Here is a 21,706-nt window from a genome sequence, read left to right as displayed (position 1 = left end):
CGATCCGGGAGGATCCCACATGCCGCGGAGCAGCTGGGCCCGTGAGCCATGGCCGCTGAGCCTGCGCGTCCGGAGCCTGTGCTCCGCAACGGGAGAGGCCACAGCAGTGAGAGGCCCACGTACCACAAAAAAAAAAAAAGAGGAGATTCTTGTGGAGACTAGCTAGATGCCTACCAAACACATTTAACTTTTCTTTCTGGGCACACAAGCAAACCATATTTCCCAGCCCTCTTGGACTCTGTTAGCTAGATGTGCTGGTTCTTACCGATAGAATGTGGACTGAAGTGATGTAACATTTCTGTGTTGAGGCAGTTAAAAGGAATTATGGTAAACCATCTTTTTTCTCTCCTTAGCGACTGTTTAGATGAGGCCATGAGAACCTTGAAACTGTGTGTTGATGACGGAAGCAGCCTGGGTCCCTAAATGACCATGTGGAGCAGAGTCCCGCCTCAACTCCACTGAGACACATGGAATTATGATGCGAGCAAGAAATACATTTTTGATGATGTTAAACGACTAAAATTTCAAGGATATTTTTGTTACAGCAGCTAGAATTACTTACCCTAATTTACTAAAAAGTTTTTTGATATGTGTACTGAAGTTTATACTACTGACATTTCTATAATTATTGTTATGCCTTTAATGTGAGTACACTTGGCTCTCAGCTTTTAAAACACAATGTGAAAATCCTTATTTAGAACTCACATTATTAAAATGGTGCTACCTATGCCAACAAAGACACAGGATGTGTGAAAAATCTCTTCAGTAACACTAGCACAGCCCCAAACAGCAATGGTAAGTAAGCATAACTGCGCTTTAAAAATACTAACTAGCACTGCAGACCAGTGGGAGAATACTAGGCTTAGTATTCAAGTCGACGGGGTTTAGTGTAAGCTACGCTGCATCATTTTCTCTCAATTAGCACAAAGGGAGGAACAAGGCCAAGAAATCACTGCAAGTGGATTTACAGGATGAGGATGGGGTTCAAGGGAGGCTCAAAAAGTTGTCTGTTGATAACACAAATGAACAAATGAATACATGCATGGATGACAGGCTTTTCACAGAAATATTTCATGGAGATCAAAGACCTGACAATCCAAGTGCATTCCTGGGTTATGGCCACATGATCTTGAACAATTTACTTAACCTCTTTAAGCTCAGTTTCTTATCTATAAAATGGGGATAATAATGGAAGAGACCTCATAGAGTTGCTTTAAGATTAAATAAAATCTAGTATGTAAAGAACTCTGCACACTACCTGGCCCACGGTAAGCATGTGATTAAAATGCTAGCTGTTATCATCACCATCATCGTCGTCATTACTGGCTCCTGTGAGAGCTCCACCACTAAGTTGGTTTACCTCAGTTTCATCGATAAACATGCCTGACCTACTTATTCTGAGGATCTCATGAGATAACGGGTGTGACACTCTAAGTGCTTCACGAATGCAAAGTGCAGCCTTACGACGAGGCTACTGTGATATGCTTCTCTGTGTTGGTGAATGACAGCCATGTCCCACAAACTGTCATTAAAATGTACCAGAGCTAGAACATTTTCATGAAGTCCATTTTTCTTGTGATCCAAGAACTCACCCTGAAAGACAACAGCTGGTCTGTGACTAAGTGTAAAACTGGCTTATAAAGAAGTGAATGGATGACTCAGCACAGAATAAAATTAATTTCCCTCTCAGCATTCAAATCAACTGTCCCTGAGCTATTTAGAGCTGAAGGGATTTTATTTTTCAGTGGAAAGCTTTAAGACTACCTACCTAGTGGCAGCCACTTTTTAGTAGCATTTATTTTTAAATTTTACCATGAGAAGACTTTTGATAAACTAATTTGAGTAAGACTAATGTGAAAAAAAAAAAACAGGAGTGACTCACAGGTAGACACATACCAGCTACACGTTAATCATTCATTAGGAATGGTTTTGTAGAACAAATGATTCTAAAAGTTCCCAGTGACGAAACAATAAACAAACAAACAACCTGTTCAATCCATTCCAAAAAAGTCATACCTGAGAGGTTGTAAATCGAAACCACTGACCCCAAAGGAATCTATTCTGATGGGCTTCATCAGCTCCTCTACTGTGGGCAGATCTGAGAGGGGGGAAAAGTTAAAACAGCAACCAAAAATCTTATGTAAATTGCTTAACTTAGTGTCTAATACCACCAAAATCACATTTTCTCTGATTGATGTAGTTAACAGAATACATCAATAATGTATTGATGTATTGATGTACATACAATAATCCCAGTTTCCCCCATAAGAAAATCTTCTTTGATATTTATATTTGAAATATATATTTACATTTTATCTCTCTCTCTCTTTCTATATATATATACGTACACACATCAAATATATGTGTATGGGTGTATCCACAAATACACACACACATACACACGTTAATTATATATTTATTTGATCCCAAAATACTGTTCTCTATTTAAAGAGTAACTTTAGTATATGTCATGGAAAAGTGTAAAAGATGTGAAAATACGCAACTGATTTCTTAATTCGGTCAAGGCATATTAGAGGAGGAACTGAAATTTCATCCTATGTTCAGCTCTAACTTTATAGCTAAACCAGTGATTCCCAGATTTAAACAAACGGTTTAAATTCAGATACTGAGAAACAATCACTAGAGCAAACTGCATTTAAATTATACCACACTGGAAACTGTCCAGAGAGGGTCTCAAACAAAGAAGCTTTTACCAGATTCCGTGGTAGAGATGTTTTTAGAGGACGCTTCATTTTCTTGAGGATGATCTTTTGCTGAGTTCTTGGTATTTTCCACTGCATTACTCTCAGGTCTTTGTTCATCTGCATCTCCCAAAGAATGGGCAATATGACAATAAGCCTGATGTAGTGCTTCAATGTCACTACTGCTCTGTCCATAAGAAACACCTGTTGAATTAAATGTACTCTCTAGTATATTCACACAAATACCTAAGAAATATGGAACACTAACATTGTCCCTTAATCTATCAGGAATGGTGTACAAGCCTATAGGACAGTACTGACATGATCAAAATAGAGTGAAATACAAACCTGGGTCATGCATGGCCACAGCCTACCAGCATGAACCGCAGCAGGCTCAGGAACTCTTGTAGCGGGCTGAGATGTGTCCTGACGTGCTAACTGTAAAATATGACTCTACTAGTTATCGTCTCTTCCTACTACCCTTAATCGACCTCTCCGCACTGGATAAAACTATTCCTAAATTTCTCAAATTGACACAATTTTTCAAGGATTCTGTCTCTCTTCTCTCTCTCTCTGCCTCATGGGGCCACCAAGCATCTTGTACTCTGCATTTCTTCAACTGAAATTCAATCCTCTAGCTTTGCAAACCAATATGTTCCAACAGCCTGCTAAAGCTGCTATAATAGAAAGTGATTTCCTAGTAGCCAAACCCAGCCTTTAATTTTCTTCAACTTTTAAAAATTTTCTTCACCCTGTGAGACGTGTGACCCTGCCATTTTCCTGGGGACTGTTTCCTCTGCATAGCGCCTTCTTGTTCTTCCCACTGCTCTGATGGCTGCTTTTCCATCTTGTATGGTAAATGACTCATCTCAGGGCTCCTCCATCTCTTTTTAAAACCTCTCTTTTTTTCTGGGGGGGGCAGTGGTAGTGGAGTGGATAACTTCATCAAGACCCTTCACTTAATAACTGCCCACGTGCACGTGACTCCCAAATCTATGTCTTTTGTCTTTATCTCTTTTTTGAACATTAAACTTCCTGACAAGGAGACTGTTCTATAAGCAAATCATATCTAATGCATCCTCGAGTGAATTAATTATATTCCCCAACAAAATCTGTTCTGCTACTAGTACCTGCTATTTTGGCTGTGGTATGATCAGTCACCCAGTCATCCAAAATAGGAGACGTGATGTCACTGTTCACTCTTCCTTCCCTATTAACCTCCTCCTCTTCCCACCAACTGATGAATACACTCTAGAGGAAATAATTCAAAGGATCTAATGACAACAATGATCTAAGACTTTTATGAGTATTTTCTTACTAATTTTGTACTCTTCACTACTAACAGTGGAATTTTCAAAAGTAGAGAAAAGAAAAAAGTGCTATAGAAGAGTGGAAAAAACAAAAAGAGAGAAATATGGTGACCAGTCTCCTTTTCTCTTGATACCCATGAACTAATCAATTAATGCCTAAAAATATTTACAAGAGCATATACAGCCTCCTCTTCCTCTATATGATGTGTAAGTTGCATAGTATAAAATTCTGAGGAACTATTTTCAACTCTAAACATAAGAGGGAGCCAAGTGCCACATATGATTGTGTAAGAATGCCTCACAATGGGATATCTTTCTATCTACTGCTTCAGGTCACCACTGTTATTTGGAGCATGCCCAATAAAGGAACAGATTTGATTAAATACATTAAAAACAAAAAAGTGGAGGATACCGTGAGATCAGAATCGCTGACAGTTTTAGCGGCAGGGATATTCAGTAGGACTTGAGGAAAAAGACCTTGCCTGCTAAGCTAAGCCTAATGGTCCCCAACCCCCGGGCCATGCCATGCATGGCCTGTTAGGAACCGGGCCACACGCCTGAGCTCCGCCTCCTGTCAGATCAGCGGCGACATTAGCTGTCCACTACCGGACAGCAACCAAAATGAGATTACAGAGTAGGCTGGACGTAAGCAACACACTTTGGGTGTCACTGTCTACCATCACCCCCAGATGGGACCATCTAGTTGCAGGAAAACAAGGTCAGGGCTCCCACTGATTCTGCATTATGATGAGCTGTATAATTATTTCATTATATACTATAATGTAATAATAATAGAAATAAAGTGCACAACCAATGCAATGTGTTTGAATCATCCCGAAACCATACTCCCCCGCCCCCCGCCTATGGAAAAACTATCTTCCATGAAACCGGTCCCTGGTTCCAAAAAGGTCGGGGACCGCTGCCCTAAACCACCTGTCAGATTCAGAGTAGCATGACTGAGGGAGAGAATGAATTTTTATGAAGAAAGGGAAAAGGCACAAGGTGTTTTGTCTCCTCTGCAGAAATACCAGGATGCTTAATTATCTTCAGAGTATGTATAAAAGAAATGATCCCAGTGGCAAATCGCACAGCAGCACTGAATGCTCATATCAAATTTAACACGTGTGAGGTGTCAGAAAGAAGAGGCTCTGGCTTAAAGCAACAGCTGAGCAAACATGCAGAAAAGCAACGACCTAAAAGTTAGAAATCAGAAATGGAAGATCGAGTGGTATCATGGGCTGCTCAGAAAACAGAGCAAGGGAAAGGCACTTTTCTCCTAATTTGAGTCATTAACCCAACTGATGTTAAAAATAATTCCAGAGTCATATGTTAACTTTTTTCATGCATTTTATAGAGAAAAGGGCTGACTTCTCTGCATGTATTTTATATATCACCACAAGTCAAAAACGCCCTATTTTTTTCCACTTTAGGAGGTTGAAAAGGGTCAAATCCTGCTGGGCAGAGGCAAGGGTCCCGTTGTGGAGCCACACTGTCCTCCTGTGACTGCTCTGGTCATGCAGCCACAACACAAAATGGTACCTGCCCTTGAGACAAATGAAAACAAGCAAAAGGCCAGATCTGGCCCTCATTTTACAGTTACCAACCATTTTAAGACAATAAAGCACAAGTTTCATGAATAGTATTATCAAAAAAGAGATAATCTTTGACAACATATTACCTAAACGGAGCCTGCTTAATACTGGAAGACACCTGGTAAACAAAAAACAAGCCACTGATCTTTTCAGTTTTTAAACCAAGTTCAGGTGCTGATTTGAAAATTTTCAAGTGTATTTTTTGAAATGCTAGGTAAATTCAATACCTCACAGCCAAAAGGTATTTATACTCTATGCCTTCAGGTTCTTTATTATAATTTGTACTCTTAACAGAGTGTTGATATAAATAATAATGATGAGAACCACACAGTTGCCACTGCTTGTTGAATCTTAACAATATACTAGGCACTATATATTAACTCAGTTGATCATCACAAGAGCTCATTTTAAAGAAGAGGAAACAGGCTTAGAGGCATTAATTGTCCAGTGTCATGCAGCTGGTAACTGGCAAGGCTGGGAATATGAATCCAAGGCCACAAGACAATAAGATTATACTTACACTCTTCTAGTAATTGACTTACCAAATTATTTCAGAGTCAAGAACATTTAAGAAATAAGACCAAGAAAATTTAGCTTTATATAACTGACCTGGATCATCTTAATAGAATTTTTGCTTCCAGCAATACATTTTTTATTTCTGAGTTTTTCTTATAACCTACAGCAGCGGTTTTCATACTGAGTTTTACAAAACAGTTTTCAGAGAAAATCACGGGTTCCACAGACATTTGACTGAAATTTCATTTTAAAACACAAAACTGTAATAAAAAATAATCTGCACACTCAAATGTGCCATTTATGTAACTATAAAGAGCATCAGAGTGATAACTCTTGCCTCTGGCTTTGTTTTCATGTGTATCTTAGAATAAAGCTTCTCTGGCCATCCTGTACATAAAAGAACCCTCTACTATGCATCACTGATTAGAAAAGCTGTAGCTCTACACTGGTCTTTTAAAAGAATCCATATCTGCTTACTGAAAGAAGTGCAAGTGGATTGACCATCACAGCACATATGTGACAAGTACTTAAATAAAAACAGCAGTAAGAATGAGGAACATGTGCTCAGCACATGCTTTCAGCATGGCGGAATATTCACTTGGGTAGTAACAAGTAAATGAGTAACATGTCTTGATGGAAAAATTCTGTTCTAATTTTTTTTACGTTTTAAAATGGAAGTGGATGAAACAAGATAGTGGTGACTCTTGGAACGGCACTGACTAGAAATAAAAGATCTGAGTGGACTTTGTGGTTTTGATCATGTTTGGTTTTCTCATCTGGTTGCTGGTTACATGGATGTGTTCAGTATTTGAAAATTCATCAAGCTATGATGATAGGTGAATTATTATACAAGTATATTATACTTCCATAGAAAAGTAGAAAAAAATAAGAAATAAAATAAAATGCAAGCAGATGTTCAGAGTTGGTTAGTGATTTATCATTTCTATTGTTCTTTTTTTCCAAGTGTCTGGGTTGGTTTAGTTGACCATACTGGTCAACTGAGACTTGCAAAAAAGCAAGTTGAAAAGTTCCCATTTGCACTTGTTTATCTGGTAAACCAAGAAAACGTTCATATTATACAACAAAAACAAAATATACAAACATATTGGAAGTCTGATGATATAAGAATGTAACAAATATCTAGAACTTTTAATTTTAAAAATTTTAAAGGACCATTACTACTCTAACTTTATAAGTAAATGTCACATATGTAAACATTTATATTTATACTGATAAAATACATTTTTAATCTATATAGAGGTACTACCTAAGATTCCATTTAGAGGTAAGAGTTCCACTGCTTTAAAAAAAGTTTGAAAAGGCACTATCTTAAAGGTCTTTACAACCTTTAGTCAAGTCTAGATGGTCCTAGACATTTCAGAATTTTAGGATGTGATCTAGCTTTTGCCTACACAGAGGGAACTATGGAAACGCACAAGACCGAAGCCTCAATTCTCTGACGCATGGCAAATTTAATGGAACACTCGGGGGGGGGGTGCAGAAAATGAGTCAATATTCATCTACAGTACTATACTTTGTAACAACAGCATTCATTCATTTATTAACAAGTATATATCTTAAAAAACACTTTACTCAGCCTACTAGCATTATGTGTCACAATTAGCAAGTTCAGATTATTTAAGTTGTTAAATATAGTAGCAAATACGAGACTGAAAATTTTATTGTTGACACAGTCCACCAAAACTGAATCAAGAATAAATAGATAATTTGATCAGACCAATCACTAGAACTGAAATAAAATTTGTAATAAAAAAACTCCCAGGCTTCCCTGGTGGCACAGTGGTTGAGAGTCCACCTGCTGATGCAGGGAACACGGGTTTGTGACCCAGTCCGGGAAGATCCCACATGCCACGGAGCAGCTAGGCCCGTGAGACATGGCCACTGAACCTGCGCGTCTGGAGCCTGTGCTCCGCAACAGGAGAGGCCACAACAGTGAGAGGCCCGTGTACTGCAAAAAAAAAACAAACAAAAAACCAAACCAAACCAAAAAAAACTCCCTGCAAACAAAAGTCCAGGACTGGATGCCTTCACTAGGGAATTCTACCAAACATACAAAAAAGAACTTATACTGATCCTTCTCAAGATCTTCTAAAAGACTGAAGAGGAGGAAACACTCCCATAGTCATTCTATGATGCCATCATCACTGATTCCAAAACGAGACAAAGACACTACCAAAAAGGAAAATTAGAGGCCAGTATCTTTGATGAATATAGATGCGAAAATCCTCAACAAAATATTAGCAAACCGAATCCAACAATACATAAAAAGAATCAGACACCATGATCAAGTTGGATTCACCCCAGGGTCACAAGGATGGTTCAACATATGCAAATCAAGCAATGTGATACACCACATGAACAAAAGAAAAGACAAATGATATGATCATCTCAACTGCTGCAGAAAAAGCATTTGATAAAACTCAACATCCATTCAGGATAAAAACTCTCACCAAAGTGGGTACAGAGGCAACATTATCTCAACATAATAAAAGCTATTTATGACAAACCCACAGCCAACATAATACTCAACAGCGAAAAGCTGAAAGCCTTCCCACTGAAATCTGAACACGATAAGGATGCTCACTCTCACCTCTTCTATTCTACATAGTTTTGGAAGTCCTAGCCACATCCATCAGACAAGAAAAAGAAACAAAAGGGATCCAAATTGGAAGGAAAGAGATAAAACTGTCATTACAGGCAGATGACATGATACTCTATATAGAAAACCCTAAAGACTCCACACCAAAACTATTAGAATTAATAAATGAATTCAGCAAGGTAGCAGGATACAAGATTAGTATACAGAAATCTGTTGCATTTCTTTACACTAACAATGAAATATCAGAAAGAGAAAATGAAAAAACAATCTGTTTTAAAAATGTATTAAAAAAATACCTAGGAATAAATCTTACCAAGGAAGTGAAAGACTTATATGCTGAGAACTATAAAACGTTGATGAAGGAAATTAAAGATGATTCAAAGAAATGGAAAGCTATCTCATGTTCTTGGACTGGAAGAAATAATATTGTTAAAATGGCCATACTAGTAACTGAAAGCAATTTATACATTTAATGTGATCCCTATCAAATTACCCATGACATTTTCACAGAACTAGAACAAATAATCCTAAAATTTATATGGAAACACAACAGGCTCAGAGTTGCCAAAGCAAAACTGATGGAAAAAAACAAAATTGAAGGCATACCTTCCAGACTTCAGACAATACTACAAAACTACAGTAACCAAAACAACATGGTATTGGCATAAAAACAGACATATGGATCAGTGGAACAGAACAGAGAGCCCAGAAATAAATCCGCACACCTATGTTCAATTAATCTTCAATAAAGGAGGCAAGGATATACAATGGAGAAAAAAACAGTCTCTTCAGCAAGTGGTATTGGGAAAGCTGGAGAGCCTCATGTAAATCAATGAAGTTAGAACACACCCTCACACCATAAACAAAAATAAACTCAAAATAGCTTAAAGACTTATAAGACATGACACCTTAAAACTCCTAGAAGAGAACATAGGCAAAACATTCTCTGATATAAATCACAGCAATGTTTTCTTAGGTCAGGCTCTCAAGGCAAAAGAAATAAAAGCAAAAATAAGCAAATGGGACCAAATCAAACTTATAAGCTTTTGTACACAAAGGAAACCATAAACAAAACTAAAAGCAACCCACAGAATGGGAGAAAATATCTGCAGATGATGCAACTGACAAGGGCTTAATTTCCAAAATATACAAACAGTTCATACAGCTCAATATCAAAAAAACAAACAACACAATCAAAAATGGGCAGAAGACCTAAACAGACATTTCTCCAAAGAAGCCATACAGATGGCCAAAAGGCACATGAAAAGATGCACAATATTGCTAATTAGAGAAAGGCAAGTCAAAACTAAAATGAGGCCATCATCAAAAAGCCTACAAATAATAAGTGCTGGAGAGGGTGTGGAGAAAAGGGAACCCTCCTACACTGTTGGTGGGAATGTAAGCTGGTCCAGCCACTATGGAGAACAGCAGAGAGGTTGCTTAAAAAACTAAAAATAGAGTTACCATATGATCCAGCAATCCCATTCCTGGGCATATATCTGGAAAAGATGAAAACTCTAACTCAAAAAGACACATGCACCCCAACGTTCATAGCAGCACTACTTACAATAGTGAAAACATGGAAGCAACCTAAGTGTCCATCAACAGATGAATGGATAAAGAAGATGTATACACACATACACACACACACACACACACACACACACAATGGAATACTACTCAGCCAAAAAAAGAATAAAATAACATCATTTGCAGCAGTATAGATGAAATTAGAGATTATCATACTAAGTGAATTAAGTCACAAAGAGAAGACAAATACCGTATGATACCACTTATATGGAGAATCTAAAAAACTGATACAAATGAACTTATTAGCAAACCAGAAACAGACTTACAGACATAGAAAACAAACTTTTGGTTACCAAATGGGAAAGGGGGGAGATGGATAAATTAGGAGTTTGGGATTAACAGATACACACTACTGTATGTAAAATAGACAAATAACAAGGACCTTCTGTATAGCACAGGGAACTATATTCAGATCTTGTAATAACCTATAATGGAAATGAATCTGAAAAAGTTATATACACACACACACACATAATTTAATCACTGCTGTATTCAGTGAATATAGCAGTGACACAATACAACACTGTAAATCAACTATACTTCAATAAAAAATGTAAAATTTTATTGATATAACTATGACATATATTATATCACATACATTTCCCTAGAAATGAAGTCAATTAGTCATAGAATATTACATATTTAGAGAACAGCTACTTTGTCCCTCTTACCTGTTCCTGTCATTTCATTATCAGTCATATCTGGCAGTGCTTCTGGATTAGTTGTTGCTCTCTCCTGGTCATCAAGGTTGACCTCTGCAACAGAGTCTAATGAATCAAGCAGCACTACTGGAATAACATAAAAGAAAAAAATATTAGGAATATAGAGAAGCTTGTATGGTTCCATAAACAAAATACTTAAATTGTATGCAATCTGTATAAAAACAAAGATAAATGTTTACATATAAAGAATACATAACCATAGATCTAAAAGAAGCATTTTATTCTTATATACAACAGAGTAGGCTTACGTCAACACATATCTATGCTTATATACAAGTCTAATTTATGTTTATATGTAAAAGGCAAAAGGTCTGCAAAAAATAACAAAAACTTTTTTCTTCCTCCAATTTTATTGACGTATAATCGCCAATTAAAAATTGTATATATTTGAGATCTATGACTTGATTTGATAAACATACACATTGCGAAATAATCACCAAAATCAAGATAATTAACATATCCATTTACCCTTTTTTGTATATGTGGTGAGAACACCTAATATCTCCCCTCTCAGCAAGTTTCAAGTAGTATACAACATTAACTATAGTCACATTGTTGTGCATTAGACCTCGCACATTGTTGTGCATTATTTATCTCGCATAACTGAAACTTTGTACCCCTTAACCAACATCTTCCTATATCCCCCAACCCCAGCCTCTGGTAACCAACATTCTACTCTGTTTCTAGGAGATTGACATTTTTAGATTCCACATATGTGAGAATATGCAGTATGTCTTTCTTCATGTGGCTTATTTAACTTCATGTAAATGTCCTCCACATTCATCCATGTTGTTGCAAATGGCAGGATTTCTTTCTTTTTTTAAAGCAAAATATTACGCATGTAAATACATATTACATATACATGTGTAATATTATATATACTACATCTTCTTTATTCATTTGTCTGTTGATGGACATTTAGGTTGTATCCATACCTTGGCTACTGTGAATAATGCTGCAATAAACATGGGAGTACAGATATCTCTTCCAGATATATATCTAGAAGTGGGATTCTGAATAATAAGGTAGTTCCACTTTTAATTTTTTCAGGAACTTCTATACTGTTTTCCATAAAGGCTGTGCCAATTTACATCCCTACCAACAGTGCACTAGAGTTCCCTTTTCTCCACATCCTCGCCAAAACTTATTTTTTCCTCTTTCTGGTAACAGTCATTCTAACAGGTGTGAGGTGATATCTCATTGTGGCTTTGATCTGCATTTCCCCGATGATTAGTGAACTTCAGTATCTTTCCATACACCTGTTTGCCCATTTATATATCTTCTTTTGAGAAATGTCTATCTGGGTCCTCTGCTCACTTTTAATTTTTTGTTGTTGTTGTTACTGAGTTGCATGAGTTTTTTGCATATTTTGGATATTAACCCTTTACCAGATACATGGTTTACAAATATTCTGTCCCACTTTATAGGTTGCCTTTTCACTCTGTTGTTTCCATTGCTATGCAGAAGCTTTTTTTAGTTTAATGTAATACCATTTATCTATTTTTGCTTTTGTCGTCTGTGCTTTTGGGGTCATATCCAAAAAATTATTGCCTAGTGCAACATCAAGAAGCTTTTTTCCTATGTTTTCTTCTCATAGTTTTGCAGTTTCTGGTCTTATATTTAAGTCTTTGATCCATTTTGAGTTGATTTTTGTATGTGGTGTGAGATAAGGATCCAATTTCATTCTTCTGCACGTGGATGTCTAGTTTTCTGAACACAATGTATTGAAGAGACTATCTTTCCTCATTGTATATTCTTGGCACCCTTGTTGAAGATCAGGTGACACAGATGTATGGATTTATTTCTGGGCTATTCTGTTTCATTGCTTTTATATGTCTGTTTTTATGCCAGTACCATACTGCTTTGGTTACTATAGCTTTGTAATACATTTTGAAATCAAGGAGTGTGATGCCTCCATGCTTTGCTCTTTCTCAAGTTTGCTTTGGCTATGTGAGGTCTTTTGTGGTTCCATACAAATTTTAGGATTGTTTTTTCTATTTCTGTGAAAAATATCATTGGAATTTGATAGGGATTTCACTCAATCTGTAGGTCACTTTGGGTAGTATGAATGTTTTAACAGTATTAATTCTTCCAATCCATGAGCACAGAATATCCTTCCACTTATCTGTGTGTTTTCAACTTCTTTCCTCAATGTTTTATAGTTTTAAGCATAATTTACCTCGTTGATAAAATTTATTCCTAAGCATTATATTGTTTTTGATGTCACTGTAAATAGAATTGCTTTTCTGTAGTTTTCCTGAGGAATATTTGTCTGGTTTTGGTATCAAGGTGATGCTGGCCTTACAGAATGAGTCTGCAAAAATTCCCTCTTCCTGTATTTTTTGGAAGAGTTTAACAAGGACTGATATCAATACATCTTTGAATGTCTGGTACAATTTATCCATAAAGGCATGCTGGGCTTTTAAAAAATAAGTACTCTTAAATACAACAGGAAGAATTTAAGGTAGGCATAAGGAACGTATTATTGAGAAAATGTGTAAAGTTTAATTCATCAGAAAATATTTAAAAACAAAAATAGTAATTTATTCAGAATTATTTAGATGTAATTCTGAACAGACCAATTTTTCGCCAATGAAAATTTATGAATATATATAATATTTACCATTAGCCAGCATGCCAGTTTTCTCTTCTTCCTAAATTAAAAAAAGAAAATAGTTACATGATTTGAAACTGAAGTTACACGAAATGACTGCAATGCAAAAGAATAACAAAATTTGAAAGCCAGTGCTTTACTCCATGATGAAAAGATCAAGATATGTGCTTTCTAGATTTCTTTCATCACACTCATTCACCGACAATTCTATAAGACTAGAGAATGTAGCTGTGAGAGAGTGTCTAGAAGTCTCTTCAGAACCTTGGTGATTACCAGCAATTAATTCAGGCCTTTATAAGCCTTGTTTAAAGTATCTCAATGCCACTTGTTCATCCACCTTGCTCAGAAATTCTCCTACTTTTCGAACTCCAAGATAACATGGCTAGTTCACGTAAGATTCCTGCTATTATAATATCACCATTTTCCCTATGGATCAAAATTAATCATCAAATATAAGTTGCACTCATCATTTCATCTACATTTTGAGACAAAATCTTTGAAAAAGGCAGGCCCTCAAATGGCAAGATAGTTGAAATTTGTCAAAATTATAGGTTCCCTTAGAGTAAGTTTTCTAGTTGTGTCACCTGTATTCTCCACTTGGATAGGCAGTGTATAGGATCCACCCATAAGAGCAGAGCTTTCATTCTTTCCTATTTTGACCCTTACTCAGACGGCTCTCTACTAGGCTTCCACATTTAGGTGGACACTTTTTTATACAGACTATACTTTCTTAATATACCAAACTATTGTGTCCTCTACTGACCTATTTATTTTTCTAGTAGAAATTACTGTAATACAAAGTATTGTAATTGCCATATTCCAAGTATGAATCCCATTATCTTTCTAAGCATAATTATCAGATCGCTTTAACCTTCATGTATTTCTAAGGTCATATTCTTTTTTCCCACAAACTGAGTGACATAATGATACCAAGGAAAAGTACTAGGTAAATTAAAAAATAAGAGTATTTCTTAATACCCAGAAAGTGATCCCTGCTTTTATTTATAGAGTCTATGGTTTCAACTATGTTCAAAACATCTAGTCCTAACATACAGTTGCAAAAGAGACTGTATCCAGATCAAAACCAATATAACAAATAGTAATTGTCCTACTGGTTACTATTAAGTAGCTTCAAGGATAAGTTCTGTCTGGCAGGCAATCTGGAGTAGTACCCTTAGCCAGTCTTGGTAGCCAATTCTTGGTAAGAACTGAGAAACAAGAGAATTAGAGTACAACAACACTTAATGTGAATGGAATAGTTTAGTTTACAATCTTAGCCCAGTAAGTTTCAGGCAGTAATGTCATTATTAGCATAAATACTGAGGCAGCTATGTATTGCACTTCACAAGGACAAGACCTACCAAAGAAAAGTATAGTTTAAAATACCTGTTTAAAAATTAGATTTGAGATTTTTAATGAAGTTTTCAATTTCTAAAGCTTAAGGAAACTTGCCAAAAGAAATCTTTCAGAAAATCATCAACTGCCATGTATTTCATTAAGATTTAAATTTACACCTGAGTTAAGAAAACGTCTGAGTATTAAGAGACCTATAACTTTACAACGAGCTAGACTATAAGAACTCTGTATTTTGAGCTCTTTATACAGCAACAGTCAGCTAAGGTGATGAAAGAAGTTTCCAAACTGTCAAACATATAATTGATACATACCTGTTTAGGTACATTTATTTTTTCTGATTTGGAATTTTCTTTGGAATTAGTCTCTTCTTTAGGAGTCAAAGGTACATCAATATCCTCATCTTCAAAATCATCACTATAATTTTCTGAAGAAAATAGTTTTAAAAATACAAGGATCATACTGTCAAAAAAGTCAACTTCCATGAAAATATTACTGATTTCCAAAAGAAGTCTACATAAGAGTAATTTATTTAAATGTTAACATAAAGATACCTTGAAGAACATACTTTTTTGGGCAAAGATTTAAAGAGAATTCAATTCGTAAGACTTGGGTTTTATTTTTGTACTTTCAAACAGTTATCAGTTTTACATTTTTAATATTTTGTATAATTAACCAACTGAAAATTTCTAGAGCTGTTCAAGAAATTTTATATCTTTAAAAAAAACTTCAATTACTTGATTTTTTAAAGACAAAAATCTCAAAATTGCTTACTTATAAAAGGGAGCACTTTTGTAAAATCCTGACACTCTTAAACAAAAGGTTGGATTTTGCTTATTTTTTTAAGTTGATTTTTTTTGTCTTTATAGGTATCTCTTCTGTAACCCTTAAGCAGTTCTTATGAAAGGTCTATCTCTGACCCTTCCCTCAGGTAAATACTAGCCTTATATGACCTCCACTGTTTCTTAATCCTGGGCACTTCTCAGCTAAAGTCCCACATTATATCTCAATGGCTTTGTAGCAGAAGGGAAAGGTGTGTCCATGTTAATATGACGCCATCAAGCTACTTATGGCAAAGGTGGGCAGGCACTATCTGGCCAGGATCTCTTCATCAATTTTTAATTCGTTGTTTACAGCCATTAAATCAAAGGACTGACTGAGATTTGTGGGCTATAGAACAGGAATAGCCTTTTCAGAGTGGAACGGATCATTCATAATCTTATTTGTATTTCAAAAGTCAGATCACATTCAGAGACAGGATGGCCTGATGGGAGAAAGACTGCACGGGGTACAACAGAGTCTGCTTCTGGAATGGCCATCCTTCAGTCTTCTCTTAGAAGAGAGGGGACAACTTGAATGTGATTAACAATGGAAGTCTGAAAATAATTAAGTTAAATAGAGGTGCTTTCAGTGAGATCTACTTACAGAAACATCTCCATGTTAGTTCATAAGGAATACAATGGTGGAACAGCATGGGTATTGTGACTTAGGTAGATAAGCTAGGTGAGTTGGTTAACTACATCAATATCTACATTCTGAGGACGAGAAGCACACCTTTCCTTCTCTTCTATATAAGAAAGAACACTGCCTGGGATTTTCTAAATATCAGTAGACATAATTCAATTCACAAAACAGTTACTGAGAAATTACCTTGTATTAGACAAATTCTAGATGCTAGGACCAATATCAGATGATTAAGATCCTAATATTCTAGTGGGAATCACTGAATTTTAAGTACCTCAGTGATTAGTCTTTCTTAAGTAAAGATGATAAACAAGGAGAGAGGAGATAAGGTAGGGTATGACAATGAACTCAGACAACTACTTGGGATTTGGGAACTATCTGAAATCAATGGAGGGGGATGCAGCGTTTGTGTCACTGCAAAGAAGCAGTATAAGAAACAGTTTGGGTAGTGTGGCATAGTGCTTAGAGCATGACCAGGAGCCAGAAGACTTGGATTCAATTCCTGGTTCTACTGTTTTCAGCTGTAGAACCAAAAGCAGGTCACAAACCCTCTTTGCCTCATTTTTCCCATCTGTAAAGTAGGGATGATAGTAGTACTTATTTCAGAGGGTTGCTGAGGAGATTAACAGTTAAAGTGTTATATAATATGTAGTATATATCAGTGTTAGCCATTATGTTTAGCAGTAGTAATTATCTTTGTTAGTATTATTAAAGCTTGTGTTGCACTTAATCTGAATTGAAAGTTAATAAAGCCAAATATTATTTCTAATTAAGTCCTAATCTAATGTGCATTTTTCAAAACTACATTTTGTTAGTTGCACTTACTAACTGAATAGTCTGTAGGCAAATACTATTGTCCAACATATAAAAGACCAACCTCCTCTTCATGAATTTGTCATGATTAAACTAGGTTTGAAGCAAGAAGGAAATGCCACTGGTAGTCACAGAGAGAAATGAGACAGGACAAGAAATAACAGGAAGGAAAACAGCATATCAGAGATTTCTGAAAGAAACACCAAGGGAAATTAAGTTTATATAAAAATGAAAGAATAAAACCCAATTGAAAAGGTGGTTCTCATATGAAAAATATCAAAGACAATAATATCCAGCTCTTCCACACTGTTTGGGAAACAATGAGAATATTAATTTTTATCGTTCTGACCTTTTGACAGGAAAATGTTACACGTTATATGTTTCTACTATTATATTCCATACCCTTGTAACTTTGAAAAGATTATTTGCGTAAATAGAAAATAGGTAAACAATTCTCAATGTAAAAGATCTAAAAGATACATTTTAGAGACATTTTTCATTCTCTGTTGGAAAATTTGGCTGTGAATTTTAAGTATGATGCAATCTAGAGGACTTTCTCCTCTACCATCTTGGATATCAAGGACTTTGTAAATAATGAGTAAAATGGACAAAATATATGAAACAATTGTTTTCAGACACTGGACAATCGATAGCACAAAAATATGATTCCCAAGAAAGATAACAAGTGAGCTGAGCCCTACGTTCACTAGAAGGTATGTACATCCTGGAGCACTGAGCAGGGAGGAGGAGATCAGGAAGGTCTCACTGTGTTAAGGATACAGAGATAAGAGTACAGAAAAGACAAGGTGATTAGAAGCTGCAGGGGAGTGATAAAGAGAGAAGGTACTGATGCAGAAATAGAGCACTAGAAATCTACATGGAGTACATTTCTGAATCTTTCCTGGAGTCTCTCCTGAATACTGAGTCATGTATGTGCAGCTGGAGCAGAGAATAACTGGGAAGCTGCAGGCTAGACAGACAGTTCCCAGAGTTCGCACAGGGTAAGGAGATTCTGAAGCTCTAACCAGCTTAAGTGGAAAAAATCCTCATTGTCCAGTAGGGGCATTCAGTGGAAATCTCAGGAGGGCTGTGCGTGAGTAGCAGGGTCAAACTCTGCTAGACTAAGTAAGGATCCTCTTGACGTCTCCTAACAAAGCAGAAGAAAAGGCTTGATAGGATCAAGCTATCCGCCAGAACAAAGCTCAATACTCCTTAAAAGAAGAAAACAAGATCCAGACACTCAGCAATGTAAAAAATCTATAATATATTCAACACTCAGTTAAAAAATTACTAGAATTACAAGGAGGAAAAAGTGACCACAACTAGGAGAAGCAGCAGCCAACAGAACGAGACCCAGAAATGAACAAATACTGGGATCAGCAGAATATACTCAATGTTGGGGACTTGGAAACATACTAAAGAGATGAAAAAACAAATCCAAAAGAAACTTCTAGAGTAAAAGGAAAAAAGAATCATTCAATGAATTAACAAAACATTAAAGAAAAGAAGAAAAAAAATCAGTGAACTTAAGACACTGCAATAAAAACTGAAGCAGAGAGGAGAAAAGGTTTAAAAAATGAAATAGTCTTAGTGACCTGTGGGACAAAATTTAACTTTCTAACATACTTGTAATTAGGATCAGAAAGCAAGGGGTGGCAGAAATGATATTTGAATAACTAATGGCAAAAACATTTTTTGATTTTGATGGAAACTATAAATTCACAAATCTATTGATGCTGAACCAGCTCCAAACAGGATAAATACAAGAAACAAACAGGATAAATACAAGAAAAGTACACCAAGATCATCCTCATCAAATTGCCACAAAACTGGCCTAAAGAGAAAAATCTGAAAACAGAGGGAAAAGAAGACAATATATATACAAAATCACAATAACAGGAATTACCACTGACTGCTCATGAGAAATAATGTCAGAGGACAATAGAATGAAATCATTAAAGTGCTCAAAGAAATAAAAACTACCTACAATTTTATATCAAGCAAAAGTGTTCTTCAAAAACAAAGGCAAAATATACTTTCAGATAAACAAAACCTCAGAGAAATTATCCCTAGTAGACCTGCACTGCAAGAAAAGTTAAGGAGGTTTTTCATGCTCAACAAAAATAATACTAGATAGAAACTCAAAATAATACTAGATAGCAACTATTTGGAAGTTGATAAGAGAAGTCTTAAAAGTTCTCATCACAAGAAAAAATAATTTTTTTGTAATTATGTGAAGTGACAGATGTTAACTAGACTTATTATGGTGCTCATTTCACAATGTATAGATATTAAATCATTATGTTGTACACCTGAAATTAATATGTTATATATGTCGATTATATCTTAATTTTAAAATAAACTTTTAAAATTCATTTCAAAATAAAAAGTTAAAAAAAGAAACTCAAATCTATGCAAAGAAATACAAGTCATTGGGAACGGTAAATACATGGATAAATAGAAATTTTTACATATGTATAAATTTTTTTACCTTCCTTAAAATTTTTTTAAAATGATAACAGATTGTTAAAAGCAATAATAATAATGATAATAGTAATAATACTGCTGTATTGTGGGGTTTTTAAGACATGTAGAAGAAAAATGTATGCCAAAAATAGCAAAAAGGTTGGGGGAAGTTTACTGTTAAGATTCATGTAATGTGGTATAATGTTATTTGAAAGTAGACTCTAGTAAGATAAAGATGCATATTGTGAATCACAGGGCAACTAAGAAAAAAATACAGCAAAGAAGTACAACTAACAACCCAAAAGAAGGGTTAAGATGGAATGGTATAAATACTCAATCCAATAAAATGTAGCACAAAAGCAATAACCAAAAAAAGATGGGAAGATAAAAAAATGAATGGCAAAACAGTAAATAACCATACCAATGAATATGTTTTTGCAAAGGGTAGAAACATTTCAATTAAAAGTCTGAGATTGTCAGATTGGATATAAAAGCAAAACTCAGCTATATGCTACCAAAAGAAAACCATTTAAAATATAGAAACACAGACACATTAAAAGTCAAACGATGGAAAAAGACACACCTCCCTCACCATGCTTTGGAGGTATTTGTCCTGACTGCACACATTCTTCTGGTCCTAGCACAAAAGTCCTTTTTCTGTCTTCCAAATGGGTCCACTACCCACTCCCAACAAATGAAGCAGTCCTGCACTTATAACAATTTTAGTAGCTCTAATTGTGCTGTAGGCAACTCACTCTACCTGTTCAAGCTCTTTCCAAGATAATATGATTTTCCTTTTATTTTTCTCTTATCAATATCTTTATTAAAAGCTATATTATCTTTTCAAATACTGTAAATTTTAGAACCATTGAAATTACCTGCCAGTTCTTCATGTTTTGATTCATCCTCATGTTTATCTTCAGTCAGTTCCACATTAGCTTGATTACTGGAAAAATATTTACTTAATTTAGTATTACATGTTAATAATACATTACCATGCAATATTTTGTGTATATTTTTTAAAAACCTCTAACATTACATATTTCTTCTCAAGTACTTTTGTTCTAGCAAAAGCTAAAAATTTGGAAGCTATGAGGGAAATGTTTTGAAAATAAAGGATCTAAGACTAATTGTAGTTGCCAAAGTAATACAAAGGGGAAAAAATGCCATTTTCTTAATTTTATACACAAATATACACAATTTTATACATAAATATGTGCATTTACATTTCTCAGGGCCCAGCCAGCCTTTCTACGCTAAAGATTAGGAACTGACCACAAGCTGTAAGAATCAGTGACGTCTATGTGGAGACCAGAAAAAAACCGCCAGAATCAGCATTTACATGCTAAGAAGCAATTTCATCCTGAAATGGAAGCTGAAAGAGAGAGCCTTGAGCCAGTAAATACTCAGCAAGGTGACGAGAGCTACTTTTAATTACATTGTATATATTAGTTCATATACTGCCTTCCTTCAAACCAAAGAATCAGTTCTACCTTTTTTAGTCCCCCAACCATGGCTTTAGTGAGATCATTAGTAGATCAAGAAACTATAAACTCTAATTAGCAGAAAATACCATTGCATACTCAATACACTACTGCACTCTGACTAGGCTGTTCTTGCGTAGAAATATCAGTAGTTAAGAATATCCTTAAGAACAAAGAAATGTTAAGAAATATTGCAAAGGGGCAAAAACTTGTGGTCAGCAAACCTGTGTATGTTTAATCTGTGTCACTGTTAGGACAGGCAACCACCATGGACCCTGATGGTCCCTAGGTATTCTTGCTGGGTATGCCAAGAACGCAAGGCACAGACCCTCCTTCCTAGGTCATTTCTCAGGGTTGTGTACACTGAGCAACTTTGAGAGATGAGGCAATGTTTCTGCCCCCAAAGCAGGCTTGTTTCCGCTTACTCTAAAGCAAAGATTCCCCAAGCTCAGTGACCCTC

General features: G+C 35.6%; 1 protein-coding gene across 1 annotated transcript in view; it reads right to left on the bottom strand.

Moving 5' to 3' along the window:
* CEP162 (centrosomal protein 162) overlaps positions 1 to 21,706 on the bottom strand; it is a 90,473-nt gene that overhangs the window by 52,811 nt on the left and 15,956 nt on the right. Inside the window, exons 6-11 of the mRNA XM_060168150.1 lie at positions 20,641 to 20,708; positions 15,334 to 15,446; positions 13,676 to 13,706; positions 11,002 to 11,118; positions 2,715 to 2,906; positions 2,017 to 2,098 (exon numbers count right to left, since the gene is read on the bottom strand). Of these exons, the coding sequence (XP_060024133.1) occupies positions 2,017 to 2,098; positions 2,715 to 2,906; positions 11,002 to 11,118; positions 13,676 to 13,706; positions 15,334 to 15,446; positions 20,641 to 20,708 (603 nt within the window). The remainder of the gene's footprint in view (positions 1 to 2,016; positions 2,099 to 2,714; positions 2,907 to 11,001; positions 11,119 to 13,675; positions 13,707 to 15,333; positions 15,447 to 20,640; positions 20,709 to 21,706) is intronic.

Source organism: Lagenorhynchus albirostris, chromosome 12 (genome assembly GCF_949774975.1).
Source record: "Lagenorhynchus albirostris chromosome 12, mLagAlb1.1, whole genome shotgun sequence".
Lineage (NCBI taxonomy): Eukaryota > Metazoa > Chordata > Mammalia > Artiodactyla > Delphinidae > Lagenorhynchus > Lagenorhynchus albirostris.
This window is presented reverse-complemented; position numbering and strand designations above follow the sequence as displayed.